Source organism: Kryptolebias marmoratus, linkage group LG21 (genome assembly GCF_001649575.2).
Source record: "Kryptolebias marmoratus isolate JLee-2015 linkage group LG21, ASM164957v2, whole genome shotgun sequence".
Lineage (NCBI taxonomy): Eukaryota > Metazoa > Chordata > Actinopteri > Cyprinodontiformes > Rivulidae > Kryptolebias > Kryptolebias marmoratus.
In genome coordinates this window covers 15,926,011-15,946,676 of record NC_051450.1, presented here as the reverse complement: position 1 = coordinate 15,946,676, position 20,666 = coordinate 15,926,011, and the positions used below count along the sequence as shown (strand labels likewise).

The following is a 20,666-nucleotide window of genomic DNA, read 5'->3' as shown; positions in this document are numbered from 1 at the left end:
AGTTAGATTGTGGGCTTTATGCTACATTTTATTAACTGTGCGACTAAGAAAAGCTAATGTAGCTAAAATGAAGCTAAAGCTCATTTGTTAACCCACTAGTGAACAAAATGTTAGCTAGTTGGTTACCTATGGATAAATACACTTCTTGTATATATATATTTATGGTGGTAAACTTAGCAAAATGTTAGTTAACAAGAGCTAGCTTGTTAGCTTTATGCTACATTTATTAGCTGCTTGACTAAGAGCTAATGTAGCTAAAATGAAGCTAAAGCTCATTTGCTAACCCACTAGTGAACAAAATGTTAGCTAGTTGGCTACTTAAAGATAAATACACTTCTTCATATATTAATGGTGGGAAACCTAGCAAAATGTTAGCTAACAAGAGTTAGCTTGTGGGCTTGAAGCTACATTTTATTAGCTGCTCGACGAAGAGCTAATGTAGCTAACTTTACGTGTTCACATCCAGCCCATTATAATGTATCCTATCGTTGTTTTATTTCCTTCTGGACTATTTAGTAAATAAATAACAAAACCCATGATAACGTTGAGCTTGACTTGGCACAATAAACATGCAAACATTTCCCCTTTCAAACCCTCAGCTGTTGTTGTTGTTTTTTGTGCCCTATGTATTTTGTTCTCGGTCCAATTTAATTTTATAGAGGAGCAGCAGGGAAAATTAAACCGACAGCACGGAGCCCGCCCAACGAAGTCCCAAACCTTTCAGGTGCACCTGTGCAAAAAAAACATTGTTTGCATGTAAATTAGAAAAGCCGTGCTTTCCACAGGACGACCCAGCAGTGTCAAAACAACCGAACCAAACATTTAAAAGTTGTTTCAGCACTTCTCAATAACTTATTCCACCTTTACTGCAGTAAACAAAACCCAGCTGTATTCCTGTCAGGCAACATTTCATAAAGAAAATAATTAAAGTGGATGTAACAGCACTTACAGATACCATAAAAACAAACAAAAAGTACATTTGATTAATTAAAAGCTGATTTTCTTAAGGTTTTAACATGACACGCTACATTTTATAAGCACTATGATTTAACCTTAATTTGATTGGATGATCTAATTATTTGCCCTTTCCAAATGGTTTCTAATTAGAGCCACCCAGGTGGCTCTGCGTAACAAATTATCTGTCACACAAGGTTGGTCAGATTTAGCCACGTGTAAATCAACAAACGAGGAACAGCCGTCTGCTAATTGTGACGTTCGGACACGTTCTTGGAAAAACGACATTGCGAAGAAGTTTTTTTAAAACGCAAAGTCAATTTAGCCCAAATTGGAATTGAAGTTTTAAAAATAGCTCACTGGCCTACTTCGCTTGACCGCGAGGTTTTGATCTCTTTTCATCATCTTTCCTTTCCAAAATCTTACGACGTGAAAACACTCATCCATTAGTCAGTTTCATTTTTTTTGCGGGGGGGGGGGGAATTTTGGAGAAAACTACAAAGAGAGATCTGACAGAGAGCTGGCATTAGTCGGCGCCGGGCTTCATCAGAGGGCTCGGCGCTCGTCGAGGTCCAAATTAAAAGACTCTGAGCCGGAGCGCCCCACCGTGAAGCTCCACGAGGGCCTTTCCAACGAGCAGCGGGCGCGCTTTGAACACCGTCAGAGTTTAATGCCCAACTTAACGGCGGCGGGTGAGGGCTCGAGTCGTAAAATAAATAAATAAATTTCTGTTTCTGATCATTCAAACAGTTGCAGCTTCTCGGGAAATCGCCCGCAGTGATTTGAATCAAACTCTCAAAACTAAATCACTTTTCCACCTAGCTCCTTCCAAGATGGCTGCCACAGCCAACTGCTCTTAGGAAACACAAACGTGGCCACAAATCAGCCGTTTTATTAGAAGACATTGAGCTAAAAATTGGTGCGGTTGTAGCCGAGAATCAGCAATATCAAAACTTCTGCCTGTCTGTTAGCAAAATATCTCTTAGCGGTGGTAAATTTGGCGTGGTAGTAGCCGACAGTCGTCCCTAACACACTCTCCTGATCGATGTCTCATAATATCGCACGAAACCGAGCAGAACGTTTAACGAGGTTTGACCGACACAGCTACGATATCGCCTGTTTTTGTTTGTTTTTAAAACCTATTAAAGGTGGTGGAACTGTAGGCCTTTAAATACACATTTTGACAAAGTCGAGATTCTTACAGAATATATTTCGCCATGATGGTCACCGTCTTCACAAGCTTGCTTTCCCTTCTGGATTAAAAGTCAAAAAAACATGGAGTCTTTGGATGAAAACACAGCATGTAGCCGATCCCAAAGGGGAAAACGCCTTTTTTGTTGACCCTGAAACTTTTCCTCGAGCAGCAATTAAGGACAAATAAAACATTTTTAGCAACGCTAATGCTGATAAAAACCATAACCTAAATATATTTCACCACCCCGCTCTCTTGCATTTCATGTCGCTGGATGTAGTTTTTTTGCATTATTCAAGCTTTAAATGTTCATTGTTGTTACAGATGAGCAATACCGAACTGAACGAGTTCATATGTAGCCGAAAACCACAAAAACGGCAAATCATCTCAGCCTCTGTTTGCTTTCATGTCTGGATCACAGCCCTGAAACGTGAAACGCTGAACGTTTTCAACCCCCTGCTGGGAATTACGTATCGATTTCAACCATCTCAACCCTGCGTGGCCTTCGCAGGAAAACCAGGTGCACGCGTGCAAACACCAGCCTGAGAAATATTCACCATTATTGTTGAAAAGTTTTATTTACAACGCACCGATCTGAGGACCATCGCGGAGGAGCCTTTACAATCCTGCTCGATCGGTTAAAGTGAGACGTCAGATCTGTTGAAATTAATCTGTGGAAACGCTGTGAACATTCAGCATCTTACCTGTTGTAGATAATTTCATTTAGTTTAGACCGAAGTGGATTACCGCCGTCTTAAAACAGCTCCAAATCCCCACGCTCCTTTACACCAATTTTAATTCTGCATTAAATGATAGAATTCTTTGGTCATCCGCCACAGCTGTAGCACTTCCTGTCCAGCCTGGGCACTTCCTGCAGGAGAATCCTAATATTTCTCCTAAAATAACCGCATAATCAGATTTGACAGTGGTGTAAAAGGTTTATAAAGTAGCGTTTGGAAGAGTTGCTATAAAGCGTTTGAGACTGGAGCCGTTTTAAGATGGCGGTAACCCTGTTTGAAGCTGGGCCCGGCTCAGACTAGCCATTAGCTCATCAGCCCAGTCAGAAATGACGTATTTCTCTGAGCTGAGGCCGCCCGAAGAGTTATCCACAACAGGTAAGATATTGTTTAAAAAAGTTTGAATTATTACTTTAACCTGAAAGCCTCTAAATCACAGTAAAGGTTGCCAACAAATGGGAATGTTTTTACAAAAAAATCTCTTTTTTTTTTATTCCTAATGAATCCACACCGAGCACAACGCAGCGTGACAAGCTCCAAAACCATTTCGAGTCTCCAGCACGGTCCTCCTCTCAACACGATCTGTGAATTTATTTATTTATTTTTTGGATTTGTGCACGCGCTGGCGAGTACCTGAAGGTCACGGCGAGCGGAGGAGGCAAGGATCATCGGTTAATCCACTCGGCGCGGAGGCGGAGGGCCTTCGGATGAAGTGGCCCACGCATCCATTTAGCAGCCTTAAAGCTCCATTTGGGCTCCGGAGAGCTTTTAAACTCACATTGACCCGAAAGTCCTGCATTCATCAACTGCACCGGTAACATATAATACATTTCCTGGGAAAAAAAAAAAAACATAAAAAGCTGACATTGTGCTGAAGTGTCTGGATGTTAAACGTCTTGTTTGAAGAGTAATACTGCTAAAATGGAATCCAGTCGCTGGAGTCGAGGGGAAAAAACAGCAACAGAAAGAAAAAAAATCACTGTGTTGCATTTATTCGGAGGCTTCACCTCGCTGGTGTCTGTTTGTTTCCACTCGCCGGCGAACATCTGGGGTCACGGTTTGCAAAAAGACCCCCCCCAAAAAAAAGCGCTCGGCCTCATTTCCATTTTAATCTCCGGACGCGGCGCCTCAGCAGCTGAGGATCTTGATGAAGGCCCGTCGGAACTCGACGTTGAAGGTGGTGTAGATGACGGGGTTGAGGGCGCTGTTGACGTAGCCCAGCCAGGTGAAGGCGCTGTAAAGCCCGGGCGGCACGTAGCATGTCCTGCAGTGGGTGTTCAGGATGTGAGTCACGAAAAAAGGCAGCCAGCAGATGAGGAACACTCCTGGAGCGGCGGAGGCGGTTTGGAGGAAGGACGGCGGGGAAAGAGGGAGCGGGTGGAGAAACGTGGATGGGGAAACGGGTTCGTGACGTCAGTTTTAGGGATTAGAAAGAAGTGAAGATGGGGGGAAAAGAAAGAGAAAGAGAAGAGTTAATTATGATCTTCAATTATCAGCAAAATGCTGCTTTTTAATTAAAATAATGTGTCTCTAAACGCAGAAACCCCATTTTAAAACTCAAACAAGCAAAAAAAATGAATATTTATTAAAACAGATCCTTTTTAAGCTATAAACATTAGCATCTTTGACCCCCGGTGTTAGCCATCGGCGCGAACCGCTTCCAGAAAATGCCCTCATCCACACGGGAATCCCGAAAACGACCGAAAACGACAAAAACCGCACGCGAAACAGGAAGAAGAAGACGGCCACGGGTCGGGGGTTAGGGCTCCGAGGTCGCTGCCTTTTAAGACGCTGACAGAAACACGAGAGGATACGTTTGTCAAAAAAAAAGAAGACATTTTGTGGTTCCTAAGACACCATTTTTGGTTTGGGCGGAAGGCTAAAACCACAAAAAGCTGTTCTTCATACATATCATACATATATTTTTATATATATATATATATATGGTGGAGGTGAAGTTCAAACCAACTGAACAAAATTTTTTTTTTTTTTACAACTATGCTACAGCCAAGACCGTGGGAAATGGGGGCGCGCCGAGTGCTGCAGCACCCCCTGATGTTGGTCTGATGAGCTAATGGAAACGAAACAAAAGCCTGTTTCCTTAGTGCTGCAGGATGTTTTCATATGAATGAGAATAAAACAGCTTCAAACACAAACACATCTACGTCAGGGCGGAGGCGCCGTTATTTCGCTTTTTTCGCTTTAAACATGCAGTTCCCTTCAGGGCGGCCGTGGGTGACGCCACGTGCTTCGACAACAAGCAGAGGAATAAAAAAATGTGTTTATGGATCATTTTAAGCATCGTCTGACCCAGTGAAGCTGATCAGCATCCTCCACCAGCAGACGTGTTGATGGGAAACTAACAGAGCAACAACTTCTGAGAAACTTTGAATTTATGGCGATAAGCTATGAAGGATTCAAAAGCGGAGAAACTTGTTTTTTATTCCTAAATGGTATTTATTTTGCACACTCAGACCCGGCACCTTCTTATTTCTGTTGCGGTCGATATAATTGCTGCCTGAATTAAAGCGATAATAACAGTCATTACAGCCGCAAACAAGTAAGGTTCCCAGTCCACCTGACGATTATCAATACGGCGTGCTTTCGTAGTCATTTTCTAGGCTTTTAAAATACATCAAGGCCGCCGTCTTTGTAGTGGGGAGTCGTATTGATCTCCTGTGGTTGCTTGTGTAAAAAAAAAAAAATGTAAAAATGACTTCANGGGGGGATGACGCCCCGGTTTTTAAGAGTGGGGAACTCTCCGAACATGTTCTGCTGATTGTGAGCCAAAAAACCCCTCCTGATCACAAAGCTGGGGTCTGATTACTGAGCCCAGAATGATTTTGTGTTTAAGTTTAATCATTGAGAAGACAAAGGGATCTCAGGGCGTTTTCATCCAGCTGTTAATAAATATACATACTTTTTAATGACAGCTAACAGAAGACTATGATGGTCATTTAAAACCAAATAATAATGAGAGCTAGTTTAAGTTTTATCGCTTTCCCATACAGGAAGATTATAAATCTGGCCCTGGAAATAAAACCTCCGATCATCCAGCTTCAGATGCAGTTTCTGATGTATAATTAAGCATCACAGTATAACAGACTCCTGCAGCGGAGCAGAAATTCGAGCCGTATCGCTGGAATCTGAACATCACGGGGGAATCGTCTGCAAAAAAAAAAAAAACACAGATGGGGAAACTGGCTGGGCCGAGTGCACGCCTCCTTTCACCGACGCCGGCGTGATGCAATCAGACACCTCCTGATTAAAGTTTTGTCAAATATTTGCGGCGCCGGAGTTAACTGGACCGGGCCTGAAGTCACCCGGCTGGTTAGTGGAGCGTGTGGAAACCGTGTCCTGACATGGTCTGACAGGCTTTTATTTTTAGTTTTATTTATTCCAACTGATCCACACAGATGAGATGAAAGGCAGCGGTGCCATCATGACCAGAAGAGAAGTAGACTGAGGGACTCTGAGGGACTCTGAGGGACTCGGTTCCTTTCAAACATCTGCAGCATGTGTCTTTGTGACGTGTCCTCCACTCACCAAGCACGATGGCCAACATCTGGGTCGCCTTTTTCTCCCGCGCGTGCATGCTTCGGAACCGTGGGTTGATGTGCGAGAGGGACATGGGCCGCAGCGCCGTGTGCGTCCGCCCGTTTGACAGGTCCTTCACCTCGCAGCCCATCCTGACGGGGCGCTCCGCCTGGCCCCGCCCGTCCCGCTCCGCCCGCTCCTGCTCCGGGTCCAGCTCCGTGCGGCCGCAGGAGGCGTGGCTGATGCTGCAGTAGTTGTGCGTGTCCACCGGGGGCAGCGCCGAGTTCTCGGCGGGCCCCGTTTTGGGGCGTTTGCGCCACAGGCAGCCGGAGAGGAGGTCCGACTTGGACGGGCCCGGTGGTTCGACGCTCTGCTGAGGGCGGACAAGAGATTAACAGGCGCTGTTCAAGTCACGATTTCCAAAAGTCACAAACATTTTCTGACATGCTGTTTCTGCAGCTTAAACTAATAAGAATGAACTCTCAGGTCATACAGAACGTAGAGCATCTGTCAGTCAGCTGTGTTTACATGTTTTCCTCAGCTGTTTGGAAATCTTCCACTCGCAGAAAACGTTTGCAACAAGCTACAAAACCAAGCACGTCAACAGATTCCCTGATAACCCAGCTAATTAACTAGCTAATATCAGTTTCTCAAGCGTCTAACTTTACTTTAAAAAGAGCAGAACAGTAATATTGGGTACTTATTATTGAATAAATAATCCGTATTTATTGTATTTTTTTGTTCAGGTTTTAAAATATTGCGCGTATCTGTCGGTTTTTTAATCCGATCGTGACGATTTTGAAGACAAAAATACCTTTTAACGCACTCCTTCTCTTGCTCTCCTCAACATAAAAATATATATATAAATAATTATTACAAATAATAATATCCTGGCTTCAAATGCGAGCTGTCAGTCAGCTGTGTTTACACTTTTTCCGCGGCTGTTTGGAAATGTTCCACTCGCAAACAACACCAACAATCGAATCGCAACGCCCATTCACTTTTTAAGAAAAGGCTGTTTTTATTAAACGTTTGCAACAAGCTACAAGGTGTTATAACAACAAAACCACTGGATCGTGAGATATTTTGCTAACAGACAGACACATAAAAACACACGGGGGGTTACATGATCGCCCCGAGGTGATGTGATGTTATTTCAGGAGCAGCCCACGAGTTCTGACTGGTTTTAAATGAAATCACAAGACCCTTTAAAATGTTTGGTTTATTACCGTCACGCCATGAAACCGCGGTGTTTGTGCTCAGGGTTATCAAACTGCAGCTCTGTTTTCTGCAAAAACATTCTTTCTTTTTGGTGTTTTTTGTTGTTTTTCCCCCCCAACAGCTAAAAACCAAACGGAGGCCAATCCATCACCGGCTAACTCGTAAACACAAAGAAACAGATTAGCTGCTAAATCACAACGCTTGTTTCTACAACTTCGAAAAGGCAGCGTTTTATATTTCTGCTTTCAGCTTGTTTTGCTGCTTTAATCAAAAAAAAAGAAATGATTATTGAAGGGCAGACGTCTTCATCCTGGCTAGGCTAATGGCTAAACAATTTTTCAGGCTTATAAAACAACTCTTTCTCTAAAGACACACACTGATGTGAAAGAAGACTTCTGCCCCCGTCTCCAAACACAACGACTGACATCAACTATTTAACAGAAAATGACCAGACTATCCCTTTAAATGTCCTAGATTTAATTCTTGTACTGCTGGGTTTTCCCGTCGTGGCCACAAACTTAAACAATCCTCACGTGATCACGCGTTTTTCCTCTGAGGAAATCGTCATTTCGTCCATTTTTCTAAAGCTTCGTTTTGCTGACGGTGCCGCGAGGAAACAAAAAAAAAATCCCAGTTTTCAGCTCCCTCTGGGCTGTGACCACACAGAGGAAATAAATAATTAAAATTCCAGTTGGAACAAAAATGTGATTCATGAAATTATACAACCTGAAAAAGCTGGGACTGAACAGAAAGCAGAAATGTGTTCCCTTGTTTGACCTAGATTCACGTGTTTCAGTTTATAATTTCACTTTATTTTCGTTTCAAGATGCGTCTAACCGGTTGGTGCGCGGTCCAGACTGCCGGCAGCTCACTTCAGCTCCTGGAATGAAGGCGGTCTGAGGTTTTCCCTGAGAACGACGTCGTCTAAAATCCCGTAGAGTCTTTCCTGCATTGATGGAGCCGTTCCAGATGTGTGAGCTGCTCATGCAAGAGGCACTAATGCACCCCCATACCATCAGAGAGGCAGGTCTTTGAGCTGTTTGCTGGTCCCTCTCCTCTCTGTGGCGTCTGACCTCAGAACAGTTCTCCTCTTTGCTTCAGTTTCTGGATGGTGTTCACTTCTTTGCCTGATAGAGCTTTAACTCAGGCTGAGCTGTGTTTACAGACGATGATCTGTGCAAGAGTTCCTGATTCCATGCAGTGTCCAGAACAGAACCAGACCCGGTTTTAATGCAGCCTGAGGGCCTGAAGATCACGGCCATCCGATTATAACTTTCAGCCTTGACCTTTGACCTCAGAGATTTTGATGATATTATGAACTGTAGGTGATATTTTTTTCCAGAAAAAAAAGGTAAAATTTCTTTGTTTAAACATTTATAACCAGACCCTCCATGATTTTGCGATGTTGCGATTGCAACTATTAACGCAAAATCAAGCAAACCCCGCGAAATCGCAACTTTTTGCAACTTTGCCCAAAACACTGCAACCTTCCCGCAACTTTAACCCAATATTTATTGTTTCTAAAGTGATTCACCACCGTTTCTGCGGTCTAGTGTCTTCTTTGTGGGTTTGTGTAGTGTGGAATACAAAATTACCCCAAATAACTCACGAAGAAGACACATGACGTCACTTCCTGTTAACATCAGAACGCCGGGAGCGTGCAGGAGCAGTGACCGAACGAAAATGTGCGCTAATGCTTCACATTTGCCCACAAAGATTTCAGCAAACCAGTTTCCTCCCAGCTGCAGCTGTTTTGCACGTCCTGCAGTGTAATCATGGAACATAAACGCATCGACAAACACTTTGTGTCTGCAAAACATGTGAGGAGAGCTGCAGACCAGGGACAATCCAGAAATGCTCATGAATGTCAGTTTAGAAGCTATCAAAGTTCTCAAATAAAGCACCTTTTGAGAATCTTAAAAAACTAGGAAGTATTTTTGGTTTATAAATGAAAAGTTATGGTTTTTTAATTGATTTTAGTAAAAAAGAAATTGCCACTTTTAGGAAAATGCCCCGCGAAAACCTGGAGGGACTGTATAATGTTCCACTGTGAATAAAATGTGGGTTTGTGAGTACATTTTACTCTACATCTAAAGCAGAACCACAAAATGGACACACACGGACACACACACACACACACATATATATATATATATATATATATACACATACATCACCCACCACTTTAATCCTTATAGGTGATAAGTCCTGCTTCGCTTTGGGAGTTTCCTCCTGCAGACAGGTCTCCTGGAGGAAACAAAACGAATCAGGAAGTTAAACAGGAAATTTTTATCATCAGCTGAACACGGTGTCTCATATTCCCCTCCACCCCCGTCGGTCCACAGGTGGACTTGTTGTCTTCATCGATCCGTCCTGTTTTTGTCTCAGAGGGAACAAAAATAGATCAATGAAATCAGGTTTGGCATATTTTTTTAGGCAGTCTCCTTCCCGACCCAAACCCTATAATTACAGCTCACACACACAAGGTGTCTAACTAGGCTGTTGGTTTTGTTATGGTCTGTCCACTCCAGCCCCGCTTCCTAACGATCTCCTCCTGCCCGGAGTCGGTCGTTTCATCCCTCAGCCCGAGATCCTTCTTCTGCTCGCCTCAGTCACCTGGGATCTCCTGCCTGGGCAGAAACCTTCGTTAGTTTGTAATTTTTCCTGCCATAAGAGTCCCGTCTGTATCTGCCTCCCACCACCGCTGTCACATGTAACCCTCAACTGGTGTTATAACGGAGCAAATTGTAAAAAATGGGGTGAAATAAGCGAATTTAGACAAAATAAATGTACTATTATGGTGAAATAAATCAATTAAAAGCATATTTCTGTTTAGAGTACAGTATAAAAATGGTAACCACATAAAACACATGGCCTGACATCGCCTTGGCAACGATTACAACAATAAATTTATTCTTTATATACGTCAATATAATGATGGATTTGATCAAATATGAGACAGATTATTAAAACAAAAAGACGTGTCAGGTCCTGCAATGATCTGCAGACGTTCAGAATCTCAGTTTTATGTCTTCAGAAAAGGAAACTGCGTCGTCTGTCTTATTTTTCATGGATTTGACAAAAAAAAAGTGGGAATAAGTTGTGTTTCTGTGACCGACTGCTGCTTGTTGTCGACACAACGCCGGTTCTTCCCCTAAATGTACTCACAGGTCAGATTTGAGTGGCTCTAAAACGTTTCTCTGGAAACGTTCAGGTAAAAAAAAAAAAAAAGAGCTAAAGTTGAAAGAAAAACTCCCAGTCTTTCACTCAACCTGTCAGAGTTTTTAACAGTCCGGTCGCCGCCGAGCACGACTGCGCCCGAAGACAAAAGGCCGACGCCGGACGCGTCCCTCTTGATTAAACGCACTATTTTTAACCCGACGAGTCATTTTCATTTCGAGTCGGCTTCAGCTGCACAGACAGGCGTGTCCGGCGCTCATAAATGGAGTCCACGCGTTTACATTTCCTCTCTAACCCCTCATCCGACTGAACGCGCCGCTGCAGAGCCGCTTCACGCAGAAACCACAGCATTTGTCTGGTATTACCCTTTTGAACCCGTGTTTCCTGGAAAAAAAAGAAAAAAGATACCAAAAATACATCCTGAGCAGTCAGCCGTGTGTGTAAATGTTAGATAACAGACGTGTCATTTCCAAGTGGTGTTCTGTGGGGAAAAGGTGCGAAGGATTAATATCTTACCTGTAGCAGAAACGGGGTTTAAAGGCTCGGGAAGCTCCTCCCTCCTCCTCCTGCGGCGTTAAACTCTCTAATCCTCGTTCAGATTTCTGCTTCCCCTCGCCGGCCACCAGACGTGTTTATTGGGCCGACTCAGACGGAATTTAGCATTTGCAAATACAACGGTGCACGACAACAAGCGAACGAAGGGAGCGTGTCCCGACGCCGCCCCGGCGCGAGGTGCACTTCCTCCTCTGCCACAGACGCCGCGAAAAAGCCACCTTTTTTTAAGCTCGCAGGTTTCTAAGTTTCGCTGGATCAGCCGTAAAGCAAAATGGCTCCATTAGAGCTCATAACCACGCCCACAACAACTTCAGACCAGCTCGGCGCAAACCCCAGGGAGGAAACAGTTCAGCCCGGGGCGTCGTGTCACAAAGACAGTAACAAAAGGACGCCGTTTTGGTCCCGGAACCGCGTGACCGAGAGGCGACTCCGTGACTCCTCCTGGACTCTGACAGCAGCTTTGGCCGTCACAGGGTGAACCGAGCAATTATTCAGTCATTTTAAACATTATGTCAAACATAATGTGCCGAAAACTGAGACTTCTTAAAACTGCTCAAACAGATCATTATGAATATTTCCTCATAGTTCTGTAAAAGTCAGAGAACGGCCTCACCATGGACAGCTGAGTGGAGCCGGGCTGCACTTTCCCGCTGGCCTGCCCGAAGGCGATCCTCTTCCTCCTCATCCTCAGGAAGACGTAGATGCGGATGTAGACCAGCAGCGTGACGATGAATGGCAGGTAGAAGGACACCACGGAGGAGTAGATCACGAAGTCGGGGTTGGAGATGGAGCACACCCTGGGGTCGTCTGCGGGAGAAAGGAAAACGGATCGTTTACCTGACCTCTGACCCCCGGAGGGTTTAAACGACCTCGGTTATTTGTGCTCTTTAACACTGGAAGCAAAGTACCGTGAATTTATAATAAAAGGCTCCCTCGAGCCATTTGTTCGATCAGAGTCCAGAGCTGAATTTCCTTCAGGTGAGCGAACCAAGCTGTAAAAACTGAAGCTCAACGCATCGGAGCCTTTCTGCGTCTGTTCTCCAAATGGTTTACTGCTTTCTAGATCCACGTTCCCTTTGGCCTGTCAAGCTGCAAAGCAACGAGGGGTTCTGCACCTGATCGGGCACGAATCGAGCCGCCCAACACGTGGCGGAACAATGGGCTTCCTGTAATCAGCGGTCATTGTTCCGTTGTTTCCCATCGATTCTAACTGGGCTAAAACAAACGCTTCGAGTGGCGTGAGCAGCTCAGTAACAATTTTGACTAACGCTCCTTTCTGTGCCTGTGCAGCCTGGTTTTTTGTTTTTAATTTTTCCCACATTTCATTGTTTAGATGTGAGGCTTTTTGTGTTCGCACATAAAAAAAAAAGAGACATCGCAGCAAACGCTTCGTTTATAAAGGCAGACAAGAGGCACCGTGTCACGCTTTCTCAGGAGCTTTAATTAGTCACATGACTGCATTATGATAATCCTGCAGGAAGAACCTCAGACTGGACCGAGTGTGGTCCACTTCAGAAGAGCCGGACTATCCCTTTAAGTCTCGGATCATCTGCAAAGTCCTGCAGGGAAACCTTTGGTCCACTTAAAGCTTCTTCTAGGTGTGATGCCAACCAAAAAGCCCAGGATCTTTCTGCCGTTGGAGTTTATTTTGAAGGAACAGGAAGTGGAACCTGTGGTCACGGGTCCACCTTGCACGTTGAGCCACTGGACCGTGGAAAACGAAGAAATTTAAAGATCTTCTCAGTCATGCAGGTCGTGGTAATTAGAGATTGTCTCTTTATCCAAATGTCTCTTTTATTTAAGAGGTGAAATAACTTCAAGAAGCAAAGTTTAATTATCTAAAGTAATCGAGCACACCAGCAAGATGAACGTTTAAGAATAAAAGGTTTCATTAAACTTGTGAAGCTAACCATAATTTAACTTCTACAGGCTCCATTTTTAGCTCAAAACAAGGATTTCTTTCACACCTTCCAGGTTTACAAGCCTCTAAACTAACAGATGTACATTTTTTTGTAACAGAAGCCTCCGAATGACAGGAAAACGCCGATGATGGCAAAAAAAACAAAAGTTCCCGGGTTCAAATCGCTCGTATGTTCCCATACGGAAAAATGTGAGACTCAGCAATTCAATCTAGAGGCTGAAACGTCTTTTTTTTTTCTCTTTCTGCACTAATCACGTCTGGAACAACGCGACATTAACAGCGTACTACGCCCCGTCCGCTGTCGTGACCTCGCACTTGACAAAAGGTCAACAGGGCGGACGCGTCTATAAATCCAGCTTGAGCGTCCGTCTGTCGCCAGACCACCTCCCGAGCCAGCGGTCGGGGTTTTCGACATGGCTCCCTTGACTTTTACCGGGCAGCAGCTGGCGCGCCGTCGACGCCCTGACCTGTGGTGTTGAAGCCGAACAGGAGGGGACAGGAGACGGCGAAGGCGAGCACCCACACCGTGGCGATCATGGCGAAAACCCTCTTCCTGGAGCGGTGGGTCGTGTTGTACAGGACGGGCATCACCACCGCCGTGTACCTGCGAGAAAAAAAAACGCACACAGGGTTAGAGTCGGGCTGCGGACGCAAGACGGCGAAGGAGAACAATTAGACAAGAATGCCCAAAAACACACATACCCCCGCTGAGAGAGAGAAAGAGAGAGGAGATAATACCAAACCAAAAATAGAACGTTACATCAGGCACTTTTATTTAGAAACAACTTGGGCATTCAGCGAAAGCCCGAGCTGGGCTTTGATTTAGGAGTTCATCAACACACTCTGCCACCAGAGTATAATGAGCGCAGGGGAAACTGGGTTTAGCAATTATGCTGGACTCCGACCCAAACTGGATGTGATGTTATGTCGTTTGGAGCCAGAGAGCTGTCATCATTGTTTAAGCTCATCCGAATAATTGCTCCGGGGTAAGAACGCAGCGGGAATCCCGGATTCGCTCCCCTTCACCCGGCTTTACTCCGCCGTTAGTCACCTGCCGCCGATGTTCCTGGGGAGGGCAGTAAAAAGGCGGCGTTCGTGGTTTATAGGCGGCGTGCTGCTTTAATGTCACAATAAAAAAAAAAACGAGGCTCTGAATCACAGCTCGGAACGTGAGCCGCTCTTTCCTGGGAGCTCGATCAGAGAAGTTCTCCTGATTTCAACCTGTTGTCTGAAAAACCAGAGCAGACACGGCTACGGACTCATAAATGAAACGGAAATGGCTGCTAAGGTAAAAGAGGAATGGCAGCAAAAGCTCCAAATGATTCTGAACTTGAGAACTATGCATGCTGTGAAAGTTTTTGTTGTCTCAAGAACAAAAAAAAGGGATCAAATAATCTCATTTCTTAAGGGCAAATTAGCTATTGTTAAATGGAAGCAGCTTTCCAACAATGTGCAATTAAAGAAACAAAAGCTGCTGAAAGAATCGCCTGCCAGCTAATCTGTGTTAATGCTTCGTGCTGAAATGGAGCTCTTAGGTTGGAATTTAAGGAGGAAGTTTCTTCCGCTAACTGGACTCATTTCAGAAAGATTTGATCACAAACACGTGATGAGGTTGGGATTTTTTTTTAAACTTTAAGCCACACATTCTGCTTTTCGTGCATCATCCTATTCTAAAAGCTTTTAATGCCAATCGTGCTTTATTTTTTGGTTGCTGGAAAAGAATATTCTGTAGTTTTTGAGGCGTGACTGCCGGCTGTCATCACGTCTAAAACTAATTTGTAGCTGCAGGAAGGAGACAGACGGATTCTGTTCGCATCTTTAAATGACCATAGTTCGTCTACTTTCAGAGAAATACAAACAATTTTAGAAACGGACTCTAAATGTAACCCGAAATATTACAAATGTGTATGAAAATGCATTTAAATATTTACTATCATCACCAGGTATTGAATATATAAATAAAAACTTCAATTAATGGTATTATTAGGAGCTCTTTTGTTGCAGATCATTCCACAAAGGGAGATGTGCGCCTCAAACTGCGCCGCAAGGCTTCTCTGTTTGCCCACGTTTAAATTTTTATTATTTTAACATGGATTTGGAGGAAACCCTGCCCATGTTGATGTAAATCACTGCCAGGGCAGCTTCCTGTATCTTTAACCAAAAAAAAAAATGGAAATAATCTTTTTTTTATCAGTTCTTTTGTCTAATTTTCTGCAAATCTGCGCCAAAACGTTTAATGGGAACATGATACAAGGAGCAAAAGATTGATCCGTTTATGCTAATCCACTTCATTAATCCAACTCCCGGCCACGCTGCGTGGCTGCTTGTTGAGATCCGACTGAAAATTTAACATTTTGAAGACGTTTAAGGCTGAGGGGACAAACAGGAAGTGCAGTTTTGAGCTGAAATAAGACACATTAATTAACAGCTTGTTTTTGATTAAAAAGTTAGTTTAATTTTATGTTGACTCTAATACGCAAACCTAAACTTTATTAATTCAAAGTGGGGCACAAATTTAGACAATTTTATGAACGGGGGTGTGGATAGAAAAAAACATTAACAAGAGTTTTTTTGTCCTAACATGCAAAAATACCACTAAGTGTCCATAATTTATGATAGATATTTAATTTCATAATGTAACAAACACTAGATTTTAATTTGTAGGATTTATATGGTGTGTTATCTTCAGTTTTAGCTTGTTTTGAACCTTTAAATGGCTCTTTTGTGGAGGTCGCAGACCTCTGCTCCAACCGGAGTCCTTTTCACAGCAACTTTTAGATCCTTTTTTAATTTTTTTAACGCCTCCGTGAATCTGAAAGTGAAATTCTTGCGAGCAGCGAGTTATTTTGAGCAGCCAAATAATCACCTCCAGCTCTGTAAGAGCGAATCTTTGCTAAAAATGGCATCTTTGATTGTCCCGGTGATTGATATTGTTTTTAAATCCATCTTTGGTCGAACTTATAATACACTACGGACGACACAAGGGGAGAAAAAAACATGTTTTTGCACATTTTAAGCTCTGTAAGACGAGGACTAATTATAAGCTATAACAATGAGAGCGTTATTTCAAACTAAGAGAGACACAGTGAATTTGGGCCTGACAGAGCATTAACTGTAGTTTTATAAGAGCGCTAGTCTTCCTCTGCAGTCTTGCTCGCCGTATAAATAGATCCCTCGGCACCTCCAGTTCTTATGCTCAAGTTTATTATTTTTACCGTACTCTCCATGCCTGCAGCTTGTAAGTTCGAAGACCCCAGAGAGGCATTAAATATTAAACCGTGACAGAGAAGAAAACAAAGCGAATAAATAATGGAAAAACGCAACGAATTTTACTGTAAATGTTTAAACACAGCCCAGTTCCCCAGATTGTTGCAAACAAGTGTTCAGATCCTCATTTTTTTTTTGACACACCAAGGAGGTATGAGCGACGCACCGTCCCGCTGCAGAGACCCTTTTAGGGTGCGTTCACACCAGCCCCGTTTAATCCGCTTTAATCGAACTCTGGTCAACCTTAAAACCTCGGTCTCAGTTCGGCTGAAGCGAAATCTGGCGCGGTTCGAATGCGTATGTGAACGCAAGCAGACCGGAGACTGATCCAAAAGCAGGAAGTGGACTACAGCACAGGGCCTTCTGGGTAAATACGACCAAAAACAAACAAGCGTTTCTACCATTAGAAGGCGAAATGGCTCAGGGTCAGACGTGGAGTGAAGAGGAGGTAAAATATTTGTTTGGCACATGGACCACAAACAAAACAGAAATCCTAATACCGCTAAGATTTCACGGGACTCCATTTTGGTTTTCCTTTTCCAGAAGAAAGGCCCGGTCCCAATACTCGCACTTCCACCCTCGTGTCCTTCAAAGGCGCGTTCACGCCGAAGGGTTTGAGTGTGTCTCCGGAGTGCTCTTTAGCCCCGCCCCCTTTGCGTACTACATCCGGCCTTCGGCTAAGCCCGCATCCAGGCGGACTTCGGCGAAGTATTTACCCACAATTCATCGCTGCATGTGACGTTTTTAATTTTTAATTTTTTTTAATTATCTTTATTGCCAATGAAAGGGTTCTGAATTAAACGGCAGAAATATGGCAGCGGTGACGGAGGAAGCAGTTTTTAAATGTAAAGTATTGAAATAATTCTTGTTTCACTGTGAAAACTATCAACAAGTCAGAACAAAACACATCTGAACAGCCAAATATCTCCTGCAACGGCTTTGGAAAGCAAAAATACCTAAACTGTACTTTTAAAATCGTACTGGCGCCTTCTTAAAACACCAAAACTGACCGGTCCCGCCATGTTGGATGTCGCAGTTATGACGCAGAGGCACGAGTCGATGGCGTGACCTCTACTGTCCCAATTCTCCAATGTCTGCATGCTTGTAACCTGCTGCACACGAACCCTTCTGTGCACTTGGACTGAGGGGTGTAGGGTGGATGAGAGTATTGGAACCGGGCCAAGGAAGTTGTGCTCAACGAGGTTTTTGTGTCGTTTCCTTCAGTAGTTCTTGGTGCGGCGCCACCACAGGTGAGGGGGGGGAACAGGTCGCTCAGAGGGTTTGGCCCGATTGACTCGGTGCAGCGTGAATTCGAACCTCAGCAGCTGAATGTTGGTCCCCAACCGAACCGAGTCTACCGGACTGTCAGCTGTGAACGCAGCCTTTCACTCTCTACGAGGTCCTGCCGTGGAAACGCTTGCGGTCACGCCCCGGCGCACTCACCTGTCGATGCTGATGGCGCACAGGTTGAGGATGCTGGCCGTGCACATCATCACATCCAGCGTGACGAAGACGTTGCAGTAGAGGCGGCTGAAAAGCCAGGCACCGCCGACCACCTGCGCGGGACAGACAGGCCTGATTAACAGAGCGCGCTCTTTCCCCTTCCCCTCTTTGTCGCCGCAGAGCGTGACGCACGGCTGGACGCACCCGTCCGTACAGGTGACAGATGGGTGAGGAGGGAGGGAAAACAGCCCCGAGCTGCCAGGATTCCTCTCTTTCCTTCTCTGATCTAAAACAGGTTGTAAGTCAGCCTGTTTGCGTGGTTTTTATAGGTGAATAAAGAACTAATCTCAGTCTTTACAGCTCTCAATTTCTCTCTGATGACGGACGGCATCTATTGTGGTAACATATCAAGAAAGTTAAAGGACGGAACCTGTCTAACAGAGTGTAAAATTATCATAAAGAGGGCTATATTTTATTTTGAAAGGGCATAAACTAACAGCTAATCCTACAACACAACAATCCTCCACATCTCCTCCGGGGTAATAACTGTCTGACAGAGATAAATGGGATTTCTCGTTTCTGAATCACTCGGATCCAGAATGAGAGCACGTCGGCACAGAGAGGTGCGTACAGTCGGTACACAGAGGTGTAAATAGGCAGCGATTTCTCCTCACTCGCAGCAGATATTTATAGGTGCAAGTTTTTTTGTTTTTTTTTCCCCGAACACACAGTGCTAATTCTCGCTAACGTCTCAACGTGGGTTCCTGTAAGAAAACTGGGTCATGTGAGATCTGAACATTTAAGGCAACTTTTTTTTTTTTCCAGCAACAGCATCAAGTTGCCACAAAGCTGCTGGAGTTTTGTTTTCCTTAATAGATTTAGACAAAGGGCGCGAGGTGAAGTGGCACACGTCGACGGGTCGTGTGAGGGTCAGCAATGGTTGCAATATCAACTCAAATGGAGTCAGAAGTATGGGTGCTCTGCTAGTCCCGTGTCAGCAGGGTGTGGCAAGCCTCTCGGGTCTGGACACATTTGGTTTTGGAACAAAGTCGTAGAACAAGTCAGCTGCTGAACTGCCCCTTGAGGTCTGGCAGACGGGTACGGAGCTAAAACAGTGTCATAATTCACACAGAACGAGCGTCACGCTTGTGTTTCTGATGCAAACACAAATACGTTGTGACTTACAAGCTGCTTTTGGCCTCTGGGCCGCGCTGCAGTTGTGTCTGGGGAACGATCAGCAGCCATTCAGGCATCTTCCACGTTTCAGCCAATCATAAGAGCGCACCACTTGCTTATAAGCCAGTCACAGTAAGCTAGTCAAACCGAGCGACTGCCGTTAAAACTAAAGAAGAAGAAGTGATAAAAGTTAATTAGTTATAAGGGAATTGTTTCAAAGATCATCTGGAGATATAGCTTTTAGTAGCATTTTTAGTTTTTTTTTAAGAAGAACGGGTATTTTGGGAAGAATATAGTAAATAATATATCTGATTCCTACTCCAATCTGGAAGATGGCGGTAATGCAGCTGAAGTCGTTTACCAACCGCCAATAAAAAACAGAAGAAGAAGAAGTCAAACCGCGCTATTTGCTTGGGAATCTCAGTTAGTTGGACTTCGCCACCATCTAACTTTGACTTCTTCTTCTTTTGTTCCCTGTTAAAAAAAAAGGACATTTGTGAATTATGAGACTGTTTTAGCTCCGTAGATCCAGCGCTGGGCTGGAGTTGGCGAATGAGGAAAGACAAGGCTGTCCCTTAGACGCGTGTGCCGTGTGTGGACGAGGTAAAAGAAGTAGGAGCGAGACATGTGGACTCTGAAGCTGCACCCTGTCCCCACACCGTGACGCCAGGAGCCACGCTGGCGTGTCCTCTGCCCTCAGTTCCGCCACCTGTGCTAACGCAGACACGACGCCACTCGTCGTCAGCCATCTTTTCTGTGGCGTTAACGGCAGCTTGCAAACGGGACGCTGAACCTGTAGTCCCGCTGATGCCAGAGACACAACTTAGGAGGGACACCGGGACATCTGTACATCCCACGCGCCAGACGATTCAACGATACAGCACTTGTGTAGCTCTTGATCTAAATCAAGGATCCCAAATCAGTTATTCACTCATTTGTCCAATGATGGCGGTAAGCTACGATGCAGCCTGGGGCAGACTGACGCCACAGAGCCCTCTGACCATCGCCAGTAGGCAAGGACACAACAGCTGGGACGGACGGAGCAGGGGGTTCGAACCTACAACCTTACAACCCCTGCAACCTGTCGGCCTTTCGAACCCAGAATACATCACCTATCAAACTTCGTCAGCCTCTGTGTCCGAGGATCTTCATGCCCAGTTTGGACGGACTGCTGCACACCCCCCGGCAACTGCCTGATAACACCAAGGCGCCCCTGGTGATGCTGCAACCTACGGCCAAACTGACTCGTTTACGAACCCGCCGCTGCTCTGCTCGCAAAGCAGATTACATCCGAATCAAACCACTTTCTTGGCTTTTTTTTTAAGGGTGTGAAATTAATACAAACAAAAAGTTGAATTCGTCAGGAAAAAAATAAAAGCGCTGAAGCAGCATGAGGTTAGGTTGCAGACTCGTTGAGCTCACCTTTCGCCAACAGCAGGAAAAAAAAATAAAATGTGTGTGTATGTGTGTGTGTGTGTGTGTG

General features: G+C 44.6%; 1 protein-coding gene across 3 annotated transcripts in view; it reads right to left on the bottom strand.

Moving 5' to 3' along the window:
* Window positions 1–180: 180 nt before the first annotated feature.
* Window positions 181–20,666, bottom strand: part of drd3 (dopamine receptor D3) — a 27,960-nt gene continuing 7,474 nt past the window's right edge. The window contains exons 3-8 of one of the 3 annotated variants that reach the window (XM_017406356.3): window positions 18,008–18,120; window positions 13,765–13,901; window positions 11,990–12,183; window positions 9,814–9,888; window positions 6,430–6,793; window positions 181–4,208 (exon numbers count right to left, since the gene is read on the bottom strand). In XM_017406356.3, the coding sequence (XP_017261845.1) occupies window positions 4,012–4,208; window positions 6,430–6,793; window positions 9,814–9,888; window positions 11,990–12,183; window positions 13,765–13,901; window positions 18,008–18,120 (1,080 nt within the window). In that variant the 3' untranslated portion in view covers window positions 181–4,011. The remainder of the gene's footprint in view (window positions 4,209–6,429; window positions 6,794–9,813; window positions 9,889–11,989; window positions 12,184–13,764; window positions 13,902–18,007; window positions 18,121–20,666) is intronic. The other 2 variants (XM_017406358.3, XM_017406359.3) reach the window with 2 other exon arrangements.